General features: G+C 48.4%; 1 protein-coding gene across 2 annotated transcripts in view; it reads right to left on the reverse strand.

Annotated features, from left to right (window-relative positions):
* KIZ (kizuna centrosomal protein) overlaps positions 1 to 20,562 on the reverse strand; it is a 2,038,369-nt gene that overhangs the window by 138,346 nt on the left and 1,879,461 nt on the right. For both annotated transcript variants that reach the window (XM_069608068.1, XM_069608067.1), the window contains one exon: positions 1,153 to 1,196. In XM_069608068.1, the coding sequence (XP_069464169.1) occupies positions 1,153 to 1,196 (44 nt within the window). The remainder of the gene's footprint in view (positions 1 to 1,152; positions 1,197 to 20,562) is intronic.

Raw genomic sequence — 20,562 nt, forward strand, 5'->3', positions numbered from 1 at the left:
GGGATGGAGTTTGTAGGGAGTGGGGCAGACCAGCAGGGAACATAGTTCCACTACTTCTTTTTGCACACTCTGACCACTTGCAGTACCCCACTGTTTGAAGTGGGGTGGAGAGGACCTGCTGAGTAATGCAGACGACTCAAGGGTTGGTGTTTTTCACCCTTGGCTTGAAAGAATGGTTAACTGTTCTGAAACAGCCCCATCCCTGCCACTCTAGGTTAGGAGGAAATTGGTAGATTGGCGGACTAATGAGTCATACACATCATGGACTTATGGAGGTGTGGACTCTTTAGGAGATAGAGAGTATGGGCAGATGATCAAAAGAATAAATGAGGACAGGAGAAGAGGTGGAGTGCACATTTGGTGAGTCTCTGATATAATTAGATTGTACAAAGGGATCGTAGAGATCACAAAGGAGTACCTTTGGGTTGGTACCTGTGCTCTTATAGCATTCAATAATAAACCTCCTGTGCTGCAAAATCTTGAGCCAGTAATGTCTCTTTTTGGATTTAGGAGTGAGACACATGTGCCGATGAATGACCTAGACCAAGTGTTCCGAGGTCACATTGGCCTGCACTGACACCTCTAAACATCAGACTCATCTCCTCCCAATATAATTCAGAAAATAAATCAAAGAGCTCCTTTTCAAGAAGCTCATTCATCACAATCCATGAACCCCTCTGAGCCGAACTCAGAGCCTAGTATCTTCCTGACGACCACCCTCCATACCCTACTGCCGTGTTCCACCTTCTGCTTCCTCTTTCATCACCATTGCATGTTCGCCACTAACTGTACACGTTAACTATTCACAGCTATCCTAAATAGTAAATTGGTAATAAATGCTATGTTGTAAAGATTTGTTCCCTGATAACCATCTAAAATAAACCTATAACCCCTTGCTGACGTACAGTGCTCTGTTGCTTGCCGAAAATTTAATAATAATTCCAATAATGCTATATATAACACTAGCACCTTGTAGATCATGCTCGCTATGATGTCCTAGATCCAGTAGCTACCTTTAGCTCCTACTTATCAATATGTATTCAATCAGTGCAAAACCATTGATTTTTGTCTCACTGAACTAAAATATTACATCTCAAAAATGATAAATGCATTGGAGGCCTGTTTTACCACGAACAAACAGGTTCTTCTTACCTTTTGATTTTGTACTAGGCATCACTTTCTGTTTCTGCTCACTCCTGAAAAACAAAAACGTTAAAAATAATTGTAACAATGCAACGTGACCAATGTCATAAAAAGCAAATCTGTACTTTGAATGTGCAAATGATTTCAAAGGGTTTTAGTACTGGAAAGGGAAAAAGGAGAAATTACTTACCGTAATGTTCTTTCTCTGGATTCTTATAGCACAGAATCCTCATCTGATAGATATCCTCATCCAGCTCTGCTGCTCTGAAACATTTTAAGACAGGGGGCTGAAAGGAAGCGCCCCCAATTTCAGCACGATCCTCCCCGCAATGAGAGACAATAAGGGACTCTCCCGTAGTGGGAATAAGACCAAGACAGAGTGCGGGTGAGCGTAAGTGGGAGTTTATCCAAAGATTAGGGCATGCAAAGAACTCTGCAACCTCCGAGAGCGCTCTGTCTGACAATAGCAAAGACAGGCGTATTTCTAATACAAAAAACGTCATCAGAACCTACACACTATAGGGGGCACAAGTTAATTGGGATTGGGTGGCGTCGACTAACTATAGGTGTTGCTGCAGCGCGGTTGGTCCTTGGCGTGAGGACGTCACTGGTCAGCCTCGTGGGTTGGGTTGGGCCTGGCAGGCCGGCTTGAGGTCATCCGGGCGGTGTTGGTACGCTGGGGCAGCCTGTGACAAAGATGAATACCTTCCCTGACTTGGGTGCTCTAAATCATGCACATTGCAGTTACTTAAAACCCAATATCTAACTTCTACAGTAAATCTTTCAATCAATACAACACAGGAGGAATGCACCTTGTGAGGGGTCTGGTGGTCATCTATTGGATTTACCGGTGTTCTGACGTCTGGTATTTCAGGTCGAGGGGCTGGGCTCTGGGGGCTTGGGCCGGGTGGTACATGTTTTATTACTACGTTAGAGGCTACTATGAAGGGGGGGGCTCTGTGTCTTGTCCCATTGTCGGGGGTAGTGTTTGTGCGGGGTCAGACTTCTTGGGATGGTCTGGGGGATTGTGGGATTTACGAGAGGGTGCTGGTAGATCAGTGGATTCAAACGTGAGTTTATTACCGTGCTGTAAATAACGCAGGTGGTGGGCTGTGGCCTTGGGTGCGGTGCCGGGGCCTCTGACTCTCTGAAGCGGCTCCAGCTTGGTTGGGGGAGGTGAGGGAGTGCGGCACAGGCCTTAGCTTCCTTGTCTGGCAGGCTTGGCAGGGTGGGAGGAAGAATGGCCTTGCATATACTCACAAAGGTTTTTTCCTCGTGCGTTGCTAACTTTTAAATGCAGAACTTTTATAACGTTCCGCCTTATTTTGATGTTATTTAAACACACATATATATTTCCATTTCGTTACACATTTCTTTAATACAGTCGGTCCGAGTACCTTTTCGTTACCTAACATTATATTTTGCTACATGATGTGATTATTTTATGTACATTAAACGTTACACGAGGTCGTTCTAGGTTGTGGCCTACAGAAATTGATGCTCGCTGCTTTGGGTAATTAAGAAAACATATATGAGTTAGTAAAGGCTATACATTTGGCCGACATCTTTCTCTGTGGTTGTAGCAGCACCAGTCCAGACCTAGGGTGGTATCATGTAACGTTACATCTTTATGGTTTATTCACAGTTTACATGATCTGTTTAACCCGAGGTAGTTGTTGAATGCCAATACTTGGATTATTTTCTACTTTCTTCAGATAGTGATGCTTCAGCTTTTTTCCCGTCACCCCGGCCTCGCGGACCAGGTCATGCAGGGTGCGATATTACATTGTGGATGAGACTAATGTTACAATGTTAGCATCTCGGGTTAGTTCATATCCGACTTTCTCATGGGAACGCGCTCGCAGCGGATCTACCAGGGTTACTGCGGCGGCAGAGATGCATGAAAGGTCCTCCAAAGGTGGGGGCCTCGTTACAGTGTGCTGCACTCACGCCGTGTCTGCTAAACAAGATGGCTTCTAGGCCTAACTGAATTTGGGTATATGCAGGGAACAGATAGGTGTGGGCAATGTCGTCGGCGGGTGACCCCTCCTCCACCTGGGCCCGGGTGGCATGAGGGGACGGCCACCGAGCCATGGTCCTCACCTGGGGAGAAGGCTGCAGGTGAGGAGGGCCTCGCGGCCAGTCCTCCCCTACATTTCCCCCCTTTCGTTACTAAAGTAACGAATTCTTTAGCTCTTCTAATCTTCTACATTCTTGCTCCTCTATCACTGCGTCATCCCATGCAGGTGTTCCTTTTCTAGGCATCCAGGCCCTGCATACCCCCCTCAAGCTCTCACCTCTTCTAGCATACTCATCTGGGGTACAGGTTAAATATATACAGTCACCCGTCTCTTCCAAGTCCACCCAGACCTCCTCATACCATTCCAGTTCCACATCTCTGGGTTCCTTGATAGTGGTGTGCCATAGTTTATCTACTATGTACTTATCACGGCACATGGGCACTAACTGGTATCTGGGAGTGTTATCCGGTCCTGTCTGTACATGTACTTCTTGTGTCGCCTTAATTGTACCACCTGAGTTGCCCATTGTCACCATCATCATCGCACCGTTAGGGACTGCGTTAGCACAACATCGAAGGCCCACCTGGCACAGGCAGAACACCACGAGGAGGACCACCGCAACCGGTATCAATAATTTCATCGTCATTCCAAGCCAGGAGGGAACCCAGGAGAAGATATTGTCGAACCATGAGCTGTCTTTAGCCCCACCTTCCAGCTTCATTTTCTCTCCCAGGTTATGGACTGCTTCAATGACGTGGGACAGGGACCCATTTTCTGCGTCTTCAGAAGGTACGAACGTGCAGCACGCACTTCCTATTTTTCGGCAAACACCTCCATCGATTGCTGTTAGCAGGTCCAGAACATACCTGTTCTGCATGGTCATTAGTCGCAGAGCTCGTAATTCCACCTTTATTATGTTGAATCCTTCTTCAGTGTCATTGGCCAGCTGAATTAATTCCCACCGTGTGATCTGAAGCCATTTTGCATTTGCTCTTGCTTGGACACTTGAAACCAGTGAGGCAAAAAATGTTTCCACGGAGCTGAACAGGCGATACCTGTCTGGGATCTGTGCCAATAAATCGGATGACGCTTGTGATATATAGTTTGATGCTCGCTTGTTCCGTGATAGCTCCTCTTCTTTCCCTCCGGAGGACAGGACATAGAGGTGTGCTTCTGCAGTGGGAGACGTCTCGTCCTTGTTCATGTTTCCTTGCGTCTTTTTATTTTTGTCGACGTGGCTTTCTGGAATCACCATTAGGGCCGAATGCAAAGTGGCCATCGAGCAGCTGCCACTCCATGCCTGGGGAAGGTGCAAGTAAGCCTGATTCCCGCACACCCAGTATGTGTCCATTAGTGCTGCTGTTCCTTTTTTCATGTCTGGGATGGTGAGAGTTTTGTTACAGTTTTTGTTCGTTCCCATTGCCACTTTTCCTTCTCCCTTGAAACATAGTTCGTTTTGTATTTCACTTTGTAGCTTGAAGGGTTTCTCCATCGCTGTTACCCATGTTAGTTTAGAGATGTGTTCTTTCCATATTGGTAAGCACGTTTTTTCCATCCATCGCAGCTTGTCTGGTTGGACACCTCTCAGTGCTTCCGCTTTGCACAGTACTTCTTCATCTCTCCATTTGTTTTCTGAAAACAGCGTCCCTTGTATTGCAAAGAAAGGTTCTTTAGGACAGACCACTCCAGACGCTTTTGAATAGCACGTTTTGTTGTCCTGTATTATTTTGAAAGAGACATCGTGTGCTTGAAAGGTGTTCTTTATTCTACACAGTGTGAGATGAAGGAGACATTGGGCGTCCACAATGGGCAATTCTCTTGGCAACAACACTTTGGGTGTACCTGATGCATGGGGGATGAGTGAACAGACATAGCAGCTTTCATTAGTTGTCTGTTTAGCTGTTGTACTCATATCTGCATACCATTTATTTGCTTGGTGGGTGTGTCGTGGGTCTTCCATCTTGTCTAATCCTAACCCATAATACTCATCATACCCCCTCCTGCTTGTCTCTCTTCTTCGCCTACTTCTCTCCCCCCTCCTATACCTTATAGTTTCGATAGGTGAAAGAATAGGCCCCCCTTTCTCATTCCCTCCCCCCTTTTCCAATTCTTCATATAGGGACTTGTGTTCTGTCATTGTAATTACTTTTCCATTTTCCTCAATAAACAACAAATCGCTGTTTTGTATCGGGGCGGGAAGGGTAGTGGGGCTGTTATACATTTCAGGTAGGGACATTGTGTCATTTTCCATATCTTTATCTTTTGATCGTGACAGGGCAGCAGTGGGTGGTGCAGTGTAATAGCCCCATACAAGGCGGGATCCATCCCAGATCAAAAAATCACCTTCTTTAATATTCATATTTGTAATTGAATTCGTGCCAGGGGCAAGGGTGGTGTTACTCCCCCCTCCCCCCTCGTTCATCTCAGTAGAGATGAACGCTATGACCCAATGCGTCATTAGGCAAAATATTGAGATGAAGAACACAATAACACACATTGATAAACCGCATTCATATGAATAAGTCAATCTATCTACTAACATTTCTCTAAATCTAACAAATCTATTAGTTGCAGGCTGCCCATTCGATGCCATAGTAAATCCTGTTTGAGACATAAAAGTGCATTAAGTACAAACATGTAAACATTTAGAACGTTGTGAAATTTTTTCGGCAAAGTATGGGAGAGGGTGAGGGAGGGGGGTATGTCCACAGACAAGGTAACTTTACAAATATTACTATCAGTACATTATTTCATACATAAAGAGAAAAATCGAGAGAGAGAGAGAGAGAGAGAGAGAGAGAGAGAGAGAGAGAGAGAGAGAGAAAAAAAAACTTCTCCAAAACCCAAAAAGGACCATAAAAACCTTTAAAAGTTGTAAAAAATTATATATATATGTATATACACAGGTTTATTTCAGTACACATGTCGTGCGCCATTCGCGTTCAGTGTTCATCACTTAATGCACACAAATATTCCCATCATCCATTCTGCACAACTTCATTGTCCGCAGTTGTCTGTGCCTCGTCCTGTACCTCACCTTCCGCGGCGCTATAAGCTCTGCGTACGTCTGTCAAATGCACCCAGTATCGTAGGCCCTTTACCTTTACTGCTGTCGGTGTGCAAAACACTACCTCATAAGGGCCATGGAAACGTGGTGCATTCCACCTTCGCACAAAACTTCGGACATATATAAGGTCACCAGGCATTAGTTGTAATGGTTTTTCAGGCATTGTCTCTGTTTCTGTTGTGTTCCCCTCCTCTCTTGTAGAGGGGGGGGCTAGTTGCTTTGCAATTACGCGCGCTGCCCGTGTCAGTTTTCTCAAGTACTCTGTGAACTCCTCTCCTAATATTGCTGCGCTTCTGTGTGCATCAGAACGTTCACGGAGAGGTGAATGCGCTGTGTGCATCCTCCTTCCCGTGACGATCTCATGCGGGGACAAGTGGTGGTCTTTACTTGGCTGATTTCGTAACTCGAATAAGGCCAAAGGCAGGCAGTACATCCAGGTCTTTTTAAGGGAAAAACACAGTTTTGACAATCTGCTTTTTAACAGACCGTTCATTTTTTCCACTACGCCATTACTTTGAGGATGATAAATTGAACATAATTTGTGCTTTATTCCCAATAGGGTAGTCACTTCCTTGAATAGTTCATTAACAAAATGCGTGCCGTTATCTGAGCGAATAACTTCGCAAATCCCCCAGCGCGGGAACACTTCCCGCACTAGGAACTTCGCGGCGCCCTTCGCATCAGGGCGCGCACAGGGGCCTGCCTCCACCCATCTCGAAAATGGACATACAACCACAATCATGTAGCGAGCCCCGTTACATCTTTCTCCCATGTCTACATAATCAATGTGGAGCTCTCTGAATGGGCCATTTGGTTTGATTAAAGGAAGCCCCATCATGACGATCATAATCTAACGTCACGGCCGGGAAACCAGCCTTAGCCCATACTCTGTCCGCTTGATCTCCTACTGCGGTTACTAGTAGGCTTTTCACATCGCCTACTGCCAATGGTATACCGGCGGTATGTTTCTCAAATGCATATATCCACTTGCTCGCCCCTCCTGACAGCTGGGGCAATAATTTCATTAAATTAGCCTTATCCATCTGAGCCCATGGTATATAGTTTGGTCTCCCCCCCCCTCTGTGTATCAATGGAAGTTGTAACTTCCCTTTTGCAGTTGCACCCTCCCGTTCCTTAGTCGCTGCTGACTCCACTGACGCCATCTTCCCCACCCTATTTCTTAGTCGTCCCATCCATTCGTCGTCTATAGTCCCTAGTGAACATGCACCGTCCACTTCCTCGCTTTCCCCTCCCACTGCCATACTCAACCTATCACTGTCATCCAACCCTCCTCTGACATCACATAACAAGTCCTCTCTGATCCCTCTCTCTCGTGATACATCACCAATGCTCCCTTCTACTGCTCCTACCTCTATTATTCGTGTCGGCTCTTCCTCAATCCTGAACAGTATTTCCCCCTTTTTCCATCCTTCCTCAATCTGTCTACCTTCGCTCGACGCTCTAGACGTGCGTCCTGATTGGGTGGGGGCACACGCTGTGCGCTCACATATGTCTTTTATTCTTGAAAGTTCATCCCTTGCCACAGTAAGCCTCGACTCTAAGTCACTCGTTAGCTTCTCTATATCCACCCTCTGTGTGCTGCCCTGGGCGCGCTCTCTGGTGCTTTCGTATGGCGGGGGGGCTGTTGGTCTTTGTGGTGTACCAGTTGTGGGGGGAGGCACATACGTAGGGTCGCTGTATCCTGCTGCGGGGGCTGGTTTAGGTAATATCGGGTACAAACTAATCACCTCCGCAGGTTGTGCTGTACTTAGCTGTTCCTTTTCCTCTCTTGGAATCATCAATGGATTATCTGTGGTGGAAGGTAGATCAATATTTGGTGCCGGAGCTTTGGGTGGGGGTACCTCCTCAAACAATCTCCAGAGGTCTAATATCTCCTTCCTATTTTGCCATTGTTTCCCCTTGTACTTGAGGCTAATGCATGTTCGTACCATATCAAGAACGCTTTTGTCAAAAGACCCTCCCTCGGGCCAAATCTGGGGCAGACCCTCCCCCTTCAATTCTGTTACCCATTGATCGTGATATTTATTTATTCGTTCAGCGTATCCCGGTAAGCTCTTACAAATATGTGACAAGGGAGTTTCGGCCCCCATCCTCTAAATCACTCTCACAGCCGTGTCCCCCTTCTTTACGTTTAGTTAGGTGTAGATCTATGTATGTATACCCTTATGGCACAGACAAGAGCGGACGTCTCAAATATTATCACCCAAGTTTGTTCACTGCGCAAATCCTTTCGCATTCACCATAGCTCATCTCCTTCCCATTCCCATACACTCTCATATGATTCTGCTTACACTGATCAAGTACTAGTTATGGTCAACACTCTCTGGCGCCACCTCGCGGTCAACCGGTCGTCCTCAACACTCACACGGTGCGCGCACCCATCACAATGCCTTTCCACTCACACTTCTTCTTATTTCCTCCCTTTCCTCCCTGGCCAGCTGTCCCTATTTTTCTACTAAGGTTGCTATGTTCACGTCTGTACGTGCCACTACTTAGTCCCTACTCCTCAAAATGTGCTCCCTATTTTATAGTCCTTCTACAAGTATATTTATCTTATATCCTTTTCACTTTCTTCCCCTGCCCCGTGGAATGGAAAAAAAAAAGAAATAGAGAGAGTAGCAATCACTAAAAAATATTCCCGGTGTCTCCTTTTGCCAGACACCAATAACTTATTCCTTACTTCGTCATATATTCCCAGTACTAGTTTAGATAGCACTATGCGGCGCCGCCTTCCACCCCCTTTCGGAGCTAGGTTTCCGTCACTTCTACCACTTCACTTATTTCTTACTCCTAATGGCCATATGCAAAGAAAAGATAAAGAAAGTTTCAAGACCCGTCTTTAGTAGACCCCCGTTATTCTTCTCCTCTACCTGTCCCCGTTCTCCTGTTCACCGTTTCCCCTCCCTTCCCCTTTACGATCGCTCGCACTCAGTACTCACGTGCCCGTCTTGAACCGATAGTCTCCGAAACTGGGTCCGTCCAGGCGGTGTCACCGGTAACTCAACGGTCAGCCCCTGGCTCCGGCGAGCGGCACTCAAAGGGGATTTTTTTTCCAATCGGGATCCCGTACCCTTTCTCATTGAGTGCGCACTTCTTATTGTGCCGGTCGCCGTTGGCGGGCGGCCTCCCGGAGCCGGCTCACCGTGCGTATCCCTTCTCGACCGGAGATTCTCGTGCCACAAGGGGGTCGTTAGAAAGGATTTAGGAAAAATAATTTGGAGATATCACGCTATCGGGGTCACCACTGAAAGGAAGCGCCCCCAATTTCAGCACGATCCTCCCCGCAATGAGAGACAATAAGGGACTCTCCCGTAGTGGGAATAAGACCAAGACAGAGTGCGGGTGAGCGTAAGTGGGAGTTTATCCAAAGATTAGGGCATGCAAAGAACTCTGCAACCTCCGAGAGCGCTCTGTCTGACAATAGCAAAGACAGGCGTATTTCTAATACAAAAAACGTCATCAGAACCTACACACTATAGGGGGCACAAGTTAATTGGGATTGGGTGGCGTCGACTAACTATAGGTGTTGCTGCAGCGCGGTTGGTCCTTGGCGTGAGGACGTCACTGGTCAGCCTCGTGGGTTGGGTTGGGCCTGGCAGGCCGGCTTGAGGTCATCCGGGCGGTGTTGGTACGCTGGGGCAGCCTGTGACAAAGATGAATACCTTCCCTGACTTGGGTGCTCTAAATCATGCACATTGCAGTTACTTAAAACCCAATATCTAACTTCTACAGTAAATCTTTCAATCAATACAACACAGGAGGAATGCACCTTGTGAGGGGTCTGGTGGTCATCTATTGGATTTACCGGTGTTCTGACGTCTGGTATTTCAGGTCGAGGGGCTGGGCTCTGGGGGCTTGGGCCGGGTGGTACATGTTTTATTACTACGTTAGAGGCTACTATGAAGGGGGGGGCTCTGTGTCTTGTCCCATTGTCGGGGGTAGTGTTTGTGCGGGGTCAGACTTCTTGGGATGGTCTGGGGGATTGTGGGATTTACGAGAGGGTGCTGGTAGATCAGTGGATTCAAACGTGAGTTTATTACCGTGCTGTAAATAACGCAGGTGGTGGGCTGTGGCCTTGGGTGCGGTGCCGGGGCCTCTGACTCTCTGAAGCGGCTCCAGCTTGGTTGGGGGAGGTGAGGGAGTGCGGCACAGGCCTTAGCTTCCTTGTCTGGCAGGCTTGGCAGGGTGGGAGGAAGAATGGCCTTGCATATACTCACAAAGGTTTTTTCCTCGTGCGTTGCTAACTTTTAAATGCAGAACTTTTATAACGTTCCGCCTTATTTTGATGTTATTTAAACACACATATATATTTCCATTTCGTTACACATTTCTTTAATACAGTCGGTCCGAGTACCTTTTCGTTACCTAACATTATATTTTGCTACATGATGTGATTATTTTATGTACATTAAACGTTACACGAGGTCGTTCTAGGTTGTGGCCTACAGAAATTGATGCTCGCTGCTTTGGGTAATTAAGAAAACATATATGAGTTAGTAAAGGCTATACATTTGGCCGACATCTTTCTCTGTGGTTGTAGCAGCACCAGTCCAGACCTAGGGTGGTATCATGTAACGTTACATCTTTATGGTTTATTCACAGTTTACATGATCTGTTTAACCCGAGGTAGTTGTTGAATGCCAATACTTGGATTATTTTCTACTTTCTTCAGATAGTGATGCTTCAGCTTTTTTCCCGTCACCCCGGCCTCGCGGACCAGGTCATGCAGGGTGCGATATTACATTGTGGATGAGACTAATGTTACAATGTTAGCATCTCGGGTTAGTTCATATCCGACTTTCTCATGGGAACGCGCTCGCAGCGGATCTACCAGGGTTACTGCGGCGGCAGAGATGCATGAAAGGTCCTCCAAAGGTGGGGGCCTCGTTACAGTGTGCTGCACTCACGCCGTGTCTGCTAAACAAGATGGCTTCTAGGCCTAACTGAATTTGGGTATATGCAGGGAACAGATAGGTGTGGGCAATGTCGTCGGCGGGTGACCCCTCCTCCACCTGGGCCCGGGTGGCATGAGGGGACGGCCACCGAGCCATGGTCCTCACCTGGGGAGAAGGCTGCAGGTGAGGAGGGCCTCGCGGCCAGTCCTCCCCTACAGGGCGTAATGGACCTCGACTCGGTTGTCGATCCGTCTTGCTTGGTGCTCGATCGTTGGCTCCTGACGTGACGTCAGGCATCGTATATATACCACGTCACTACGCCGCATACCTCAGTTCCTCCCTTTTTCACTATGCTTGACCGCTGCAGAGGTACAGAGGAAAACGATGGGAGGCAAGGCTAACTAACCTGGAAAAAACATAACTGGAAACATCCAAATGGGGAGTCCCCGCATAATTAGAACATTGAAAGATTTTTTTACTCTTTTTGAAAAACAAGCGACCAGCCGATAGAAGTGGTCCACTTAGAGCCATCACCAGGCATCCCTTTGCTTAGACAGATACACCAAGCCGTAAGAACTTTCTGAGCGGGGATCGATGGGAAGGACGATAAGGAATCTGCGGGTGAAGAATCCATAGAAAGAACATTACGGTAAGTAATTTCTCCTTCAGATTGCTTTTCTCCCACAGATTCCTCATCTGATAGACTCCCCAAGCAGTTAGGATGATGGAGGTGGGCAGAAAGTGCTACAGTAGCAAATTTAGCAGAACTGCCATACAAAAATAGGGGTCAGCCCCACGATCAACATCCAGAGAATAGTGGCTGGTAAATGTGTGCAAGGACGCCATGTGGCCGAACTCCTCTCTGCAAGGCTGTAGAAGCAGAGACCCCTTTCGTCAGTGTTCCCTGATGCCGGGAGGAAGCTCCATGCCTGCAGACTGGTAACATTCTGCGATGCAAAGACTAATCCAACGAGACAGTCTGCTTAGTTACAGCCAGACCCTTGTAGGACAATGAATGAGCCACAAACCGCTGCTCAGATTTTTGGGATATAAACGGTGGAACTGCTCCTCCTCCTTAGAGGTGTGTGGTGGAGGGTAGAAGACCGGTAAATCTATCGGCTGAATAAAGGTGGAACTCAGAAACCACTTTCGGGAGCAAGCCATGTCTGACTTTAAGGGAAGCTTTTTCCCCGATAAAACCGCAGGAATGGATGCTTGCAGCACAATGCCTGCAACTCACTAACCCACTAACCCCCCTGGCTGATGTGATTGCAACCAAAAAGGCTGCTTTTCAAAGACAACAGTGTCAAGGAACAGGAATGCCTGGGTTCAAACGGAGCCACCATCAAAAATGTCAGAAGCAGATTAAGATCCCAATCTGGGACAACAAAGGAAGTTGGCGGAAACGTATTCACAAAGCTCTTCAGGAATTGGGCCATAACCGGGATCTTAAAGAAAGAACCTTGATCCGAGGATTTTTTGAACAGAGACAAGGCTGCCAAATATCCTTTGATTGTGGTAACCTGAAGGTCTGGTGAGGCCAGTGACAGAAGGAACACCATCACTGTAGTGGTGGTGCAAGTGATGGGAGTCGATCTTGCGTTGCCTGCACCACGCCTCAATTCTTATCCACCTGCACGCATACAGAGATCTTGTAGATGGTCTGCATGCAGCCAGCAACACCTCAAGTACCTTCTCTGAGAGGTCCCAGTCATCATACCTCATCCTCTCAAGAGCCACGCATGTAGGTTGAGAGACTGCGGGGTCGGGTGAAGTACCTGACCTTCCGACTGTGTCAGGAGATCCAGGCGCCGAGGCAACCGCTGAAGTGGACAGATGGGCAGATCCAAGAGGATGGAGTACCACGTTCTCCTTGTCCAATCCATATCGATTAAGGTCATCGTCGCTTGAAACCTCTTCAACCTCCTGAGAACCCAAGGAATGTTGGGAATCAGGGGAAGGCGTAGTGGAGAGAGAAGGTCTAATCCACCAGGAACGCATCCTCCAGGCTACCGTTTGCTGGGAAATCCCTCGAGAAAAACTGCCTGCACTTCCTATTGGACTCCGTGGCAAATAGATCCACTGCTGGGGTACCCCAACGAGAGAGGACCTCCTCCAGGACTTCCTGGCACACTTCCCACTTGTGTGAGACCGTGCTCTGCCTGCTCAGAGCATCCGCCAAACTGTTCTCGTTCCCTGCCAGATGAACTGTCAAGACCGAGATTCAGTTATACAGAAAGCAGAACCCCAGCTGCATCGCCTCTCTGCAGAGGAGGAGGGAGGGCACGCCACCTTTCTTTTTCAGGTAGTACATGGCTACTGTGCTGTCTGTCAGAATCAGGACATGCTTCCCCTTGAGAGATGGGGCGAAAGCCCTCAGGTCTACCCTGATGGCTCGCAACTCCAGCCTGTTGATGTGCCACCTGACCTCCGTTGCAGGCCAAAGGCCACTCACCTGCAAATCCTTGCAGTGAGCACCTCAACCCTTCAGAGATGCATCTGTGACCACTCATGCCTGAGGCAAAGGGGGCCAGAAATGTTCACCCGCCATAAGTAAGTCGTGGTCGGTCCAGCAGCTGAGGCTGTGGACCACTTGGCTGGCCACCTTGAGAGGATCTGTGAGCGCTCCGAGTTACTGTGACCACTGACCTCTTAGGAGCCATTGTAGGGATCTCATGTGCAGCCTGGCCTCTGGTAGTAGAAAAATACAGGAGGCCATGAGACCTAAGAGGCGGAGGAAGGAAGCCGCTGGTAAGGTGGTTTGATTTCAGAACAAGTGTAACATATGTGCTATGCTGTCGACTCTTCAGGAGGGAAGGCCTTCCCCACCGGAATTTCTAGGACTACTCAGATGAACTTGAGCCTTTGGAGTGGTGTCACATGGGACTTCTTCAAGTTCAGGGAGAAGCCCAGCCTGTGCAGTAGCAGGCAGGTGTTCTCCAGATGAGACAAGACTTCCCTCAATCAGCCAGTCGTCCAGGTACAAAAATACATGGACCCCGGATCTCCTGAGGTGAGCCGCGACTATCGCCATGAGCTTGGTGAAGGCCCTTGGAGTAGAGGTCAACCAAGGGGAAGCACTTTGAACTGATAGTGCTTGTCCTCTATGAGGAACCTCAGGAACATCCTGTGCTTTTGATGTATGGGCACATGGAAATAAGCGTCCAACTGATCTATTGACACCAGCTAATCCTGAAGTTCGAGAACATGGCACATTTTTCTCAATGTCACCATCCTGAATTTGTCTTTCCTCAGAAACCTGTTCAAGGCCCGGATGTTCAGAATGGGACGGAGAGCGTCTCCTTTCATAGGCACCAGGAAATACCGGGAATGCCAACCCGACATTCTCTGATTGAGTGGTACCTCTTCCATGGCACTCTTCAACAACAGGGCTCATAGTTCTTCCTGGAGCTCCAGTCCTGGTTGGACTGGAGGCAGTGGGGGGCTGTCCAGGTGGTTTTCTTAAGAAGGGCTGACAATAACCCCACCGAACATGCTGCGATTCCTTGGAGCTCTGTGATCCGACTTATTGGTTCGAAGCAAAACGCATGTGTTGACGGCTGATTCCAGCGACAAAAGATACTGTATCTGGGTGAATACTTCAGGCAGCAGATGAGCGTATCGGCGAGAGTAAGTGGACACAGCAGATTGAATTAGGCCACTTTGAGTCCTGATCCGAGAGCGGCGCAATGGGTACTAAGATGGAGGCTTGCCAACACAAAGGGACCCCCGCCGGCACTTGAAATCGGGTGCCAGGCGGGCAGTGAACGGACTGCAGGTGTGCAGCGCGGATGGAACAGTGAGTGGCCGACCACCAGAGAGAAGCCCACGAATAGCCCGAGAGGATGTACACAGCATTGGGCCACTGGGCCATGGGATGGGCGGCACGTCCTTGGTGCTCCCACTAGACCAGGACGATGTATACACGAAACGTACAAGAAGGACAGCGTTCACACAATAAGGTGGAAGCGTCGAGCACGCAGGGATTACATCCCGAAGCCGCACCGAAGAGTGGATGAGCAAATACGGACACAATAAGTGGCGCTGAGATCTGTACGCCCGAAACAAAATGGCGACCGATCCTGAACAAAGGATTACACTGGTGGACCGTGAGGCGGCCTCATAAGGGTTGGGAAGCAGCGAAAGGGTATATGCATCTTGTAGGTACCATCAGCCTTTGCAGGGTTGCATCATGTCGGTGAAAAGTGTAGGGGAGGATTGGTCCAAAAGACCACCCTTGCCTACATCCCTTCCCCAGGTGAGGGCCATGGCTCGTCGGGCGTCCCCTCATTATCAACAGGGCCCAGGTGGTGGAGGGCTCACCTGCTGAAGACATTGCCCAAACGTATTGAATTTGGCTAGGCCTCAGAAACCATTTTGTCTAGATGGTGTGAGCTCGGCGCACTGTAGCGCGGCCCCCACCTTTGGAGAGTTTCAATTATCCCTGTGGCCGCAGCTCCCTGGCAAATCCGCTGTGAGCCCGTTCCCACGAACAAGACGGACATGAGCTAGTGTAAGATACCAACACTGTAACATTTCACCTGTAACATTTCACCTTCCGCAGTGTATCACTGCTCCCAGCATGACCCGGCCAGCGAAGCCTGGGTGAAAAAGAGAACTGTAAAATGGCCCTCGGATAAAAGCAAAAGTTCCCAAATACTAATGCCAAAACTACTTGCAATGCGCGCATTTTCTCCACAAAACTTCTTTTATTAAGGAAACTTGTAAAATGTATAAATATGGTAGAATGCATGTTTACATGACATTAGCAATGAAGCACCCACACCACTGCAGTTGTGTGCAAATAATAAAAAGCGTTCCGGGGGACTATTCATTGTGTGCATCATTGAAAAGCTTACACCCCACGGTCCCGCGCCATAACCGAACTAATGCTGCTAGAGTGCAAGGAAAGACAAATGCAACCATACAGAGGGCTCATGTGAAGGACGCGAGAGAATGCACCCTTCATGTGTATATGTCTAAGCCCCCTATGTGCCACTACCGTCACGTACGGTGGCGAGTCGTTTTCTATGTGCTCCACCAACCTCACTACTACCTCACTTACTGCAAATGGATATGCATATAACTAAATGTTGTAGTTGTTAAAACATAGTGTACAAATAATGTGCTCAGACTGGCTATATTTGAGAGACATTTAGCAAAGTTAAAATGTATGTTTTGGAATGATTCAAATGAGTATTGTATAGTATTCGAATGTTTATGATGCTTTCACCTAAAATCGGCAACACACGGGGAAGATACCTTTGTGAATATGTGCAAGGCCATTCCCCCTCCCTCCCTGCGAAGACTGCCAAACAAGAGAGCAGAGGCCCGCGCCGCGCTGCTCCACCTCCCCCAACTAGGCTGGAGCCGCTTCAAAGATTTGTAGTCCCCTCTGCAGCACCCAAGGCCACGGCCCGCCACCTGCATTATTTACAGCCCAGCAGTAAACCTCCGCCTGAATACACAAATCCAAAGTCGCCCTCTCTTAAACCCCACAACCCACCGGATCACCTTAGGCTTATGTCCCCTGTACAATTAGGACACCCAATACTATGGCAACATACAGCAGCACATTCATAACAACTTCTAACAAGACAGAAAGACATGTACCGCCTGTCCCATGCCCTGAGACCTAGCCCCACGACCTATGGTACCCGGTCAACAGGACACTGGTAACCATGCACTGATGAATCGCCATCAAACCCCTCTCAAGGTGCATTCCTCCCGTGTTGCATTAACCTGTAGAATAACCTATTGAAAGATTTACTAAAGAAGATAATATTGCAATAACTGAATGACTGCGGTGTGCATGGCCTAGGGCAAATAAGTCAGGAAAAGACATTCATCTCTGACACTGGCCACAGTGGTACAACAACACCGCCCGGATGAACCCAGCTGACCTGCCAGGCCCAGCCCAACCCACGAGGCTGACCAGTGACGTCCTCCAGCCAAGGCCAACCACATCGCAGCAGCGCCTATAGCTAGTCGTCGCCACCCAATCCCATTGAACTTGTGCCCCCTATAGTATGTAGGTTCTGATGACGTTTTTTGTAAATATATACGCCTGTCTTTGCTATTGTCAGACAGAGCGCTCTCGGAGTTTGCAGAGTTCTTTGCATGCCCTATTCCGATTGATAAACTCCCAAATACGCTCACCCGCACTCTGTCTTGGCCTTATTCCCATCCTGGGAGAGTCCTTCATTGTCTCTCATTGCGGGGAGGATCGTGCTGGTTGCGGACGCTTGCCTTCAGTGGTTACCCCGAAAGCGTGATTATTGTTTTTCCCAACATATCATTACCGTCCCCTTTTGGCACGAAAATATCCGGTCGAAAAGGGATACGCACGGTGCGCCGGCTCCGGGAGGCTGCCCGCCAACGGCGACCGGTACGCTCAGAAGTGCGCACTCAACAGAGAGAGGGTACGGGATCCCGGTTGAAAAATCCCCTTTGAGTACCGCTCGCCGGAGCCGGGGCTGACTGTTGAGCGGACGGCAGCACTGCTTGGACGGACCCAGTTTCGGAGACTCTCGGTTCAAGACGGGCACGTGAGTATTGAGTGCGAGCGATCATAAAGGGAGTAGAGGAGGAAATTTATGACAGGGAACGAGGCGGGGTAAAAAAGGGGCACGTGGGTCTACTAGGGACCATCTTAAACTTTCTTTGCTTTTTCTTTGCATATGGCCATTAGGATTAAGAGGTGAATAAGAGATAAAAGTGACGGGAACCTAGCTCCGAGAGGGGGTGGAAGGCGGCGCCGCATAGTGCTATCTTGACTAGTACTGGGAATATATGAAGAAGTGGAAAATAAGATAAAAGTGTCTGGCAAAGGGAGACACGGAGAATATATTAGTGACTGTATTCTTTCTATTCTTTTCTTTAGGGTTGTGGGAAAAATAAAAGTGAGATTAGTACAAAACCAAAGAGATAAAGTAAGAGACAGAGAGTTTTAAAGTAAACGTGAAGATCAAAGCTATACATATATATATACATATATCTGAATAAGACGGACAGGGACAGCCGGCCAGGGAGGAAAGGGAGGGCAAATTGAACTGTGAATAGAGTGTTACAGAGAGGTGTGTGCACATCGTATGCGTCAGGAGATAATTTGGTGTGATGGGCGTGTAAAAATGGTCATAAATGTATAGCCATTGAGTGGTCATGGTAAGTGTGGCCAGACAAAGCTTTATAAAGACAAGAGTAATAAGGTGAAGTGAGTGTGTACCTTTCTGATTTCTGGGTTAACATTGTTGAGATTACTGATGGTTTGCTCTTGTACGTGCCCCCCAAAGAGAATAGAATAGAGGCTGTGTACAGCCATTCTTATGGTGTGCAGGCGGGGGGGGAACACGAAGGCCCCCACGATTCAGTAAGACATAAAATACGAGGACTCACATGGTGATACGTTTACATTGAGATATCGAGATACATAGAGACACATAAGTACCAGGAGGGCACAAAGTATGGGGGCAGAAACACCCTTATCACATATTTGCAAGAAGCTACCGGGGTACGCGGAGCGGATTAAGAAATATCATGACCAATGGATCACAGAGTTGAAGGGAGAGGGGTTGCCCCAGATATGGCCCGAAGGGGGTTCATTTGACAAAAGTGTCCTAGATATGGTAGCCACATGCATTTGTTTGAAATACAAGGGGAAGCAGTTGCATAATAGGAGAGAAATATTAGATCACTGGAGGCCGTTTGAAGAGATACCGCCGCCTAAGGCAAAAGAATGAAATCCTGATCTACCACTGACAATCCACTAATGATACAAAAAGATGATAAAGCATTGCCAGACGAAGAGCCACCAACAGAGGTAATACGTTTATACCCAATACTAAACAAGCCAGTGCCCGCAGAGGGGTACAGTGACCCCACTTATGTGCCTCCCCCGACAACTACTACAACCCAAAGGCCAACGGCACCCCCGCCATACAAGAGTACTAGGGAGCGAGCCCAGGTGAGCACACCAAGGGTGGACATAGAAAAACTAACAGACGATCTAGAGTCAAGGCTCTCGATAGCCAAAGATGAGCTCTCGAGGATAAAAAGCATATGTGAGCGAACAGCACTTAATGCAGCGAGATCAGAGCACGCGTCTAGAGCACAGAGCGAGGGTAGAACACCTGAAGAAGGGTGGAAAAAAGGTGAGAAACTGTTCAGAATCCAAGAAGAACCAACCCGAATAATTGAACTGGAGACAAGAGAGTGATGTACTGACAATGAAGAGAGGCCTATAGGGGACAGGGAGGAGCTACTATGTGATATAAGGGACGATTTGGAGGAAAGCGACAGGTTGAGTATGGCAATGGGAGGGGGAAGCGAAGGGTTGGATGGTGCATGTTCAATGAGAACACTGGATGATGAGTGGACGGGGCGATTAAGAAACCGGGTGGGGAAAATGGCATCATTGGGAACATCAGGAGTGAAGACGGGTACAAATACAACAATGAAGGGAAAGTTGCAGCTCCCGCTAATACATAGGGGAGGAGGGAGGCCGAATTACATACCCTGGGCTCAGATGGATAAGGCCAACTTACTAAAATTATTGCCCCCGTTATCGGGAGGGGCGAGCAAGTGGATATACGCCTTTGAGAAACACACTGCCGGGGTACCCCTAGCAATAGGGGATGTGAAGAGCTTGCTTGTATCAGCAGTGGGGGATCAGGCCGATAGAGTGTGGGTCAAGGCTAGTTTCCCAGGAGTAACATTAGACTGCGATCGCCATGATGGGGCCTCCTTTAACACAGTGCGTGCAAGAGTATGGGATGCTTTGCGGGAAACGTTTCCAGACACCCCAGACTTACAGTCAGTAATGCAGTGTACAATGAATGACGGGGAAGATGCTATGGATTACATTTTTCGGGTCCAAGAGATGTGGAGAGCAGAAACGGGTACGCCCTGGTATCAATCGACATCTTTATTTTACTTCATTATAAAGAGGGGGTTGCCAAAGGAGGTGCAAAAGGCGCTCGACAAGATAGCAGGTATTGAAGCGAAAGGATGGCCTGAGATTCAGAGCATAATAGTGCACCACTGTAAGCAAATAAAAGAAAGGGAGAAGGAGGTGGCGCAGAAAAGATTGGCAGACGAAGCGAAACTAGTGCAGACAAAGTTGGTGAAGGTCGCAGCAGCAGTAGCCGCGCTCCCACACAGCAGGGAGGGAGATGAGGAGGAGGAGGGGCTGGTAGCAATACAAGGAAGGATGGCAACTAATTGGGCGGGATTAGGACAGCGGCAGTGGAACGAGCAGGAGCAAGGCGGAGGTCCGCAGTGGCAAGAGTGGGCCCCTCGAGGGGGACGAGGTGGGTACAGGGGCCGAAGAGGAGGTGGACCGGGGTACGGGGGAATGGGAGGAAATGGATGGCAGGGTCCCAGAGGAGCGTAAGGGAGTTGTTGGAACTGCGGGAGG

The sequence above is a fragment of the Ambystoma mexicanum genome, chromosome 4q (genome assembly GCF_040938575.1).
Source record: "Ambystoma mexicanum isolate Mex_15411 chromosome 4q, UKY_AmexF1_1, whole genome shotgun sequence".
Taxonomy (NCBI): domain Eukaryota; kingdom Metazoa; phylum Chordata; class Amphibia; order Caudata; family Ambystomatidae; genus Ambystoma; species Ambystoma mexicanum.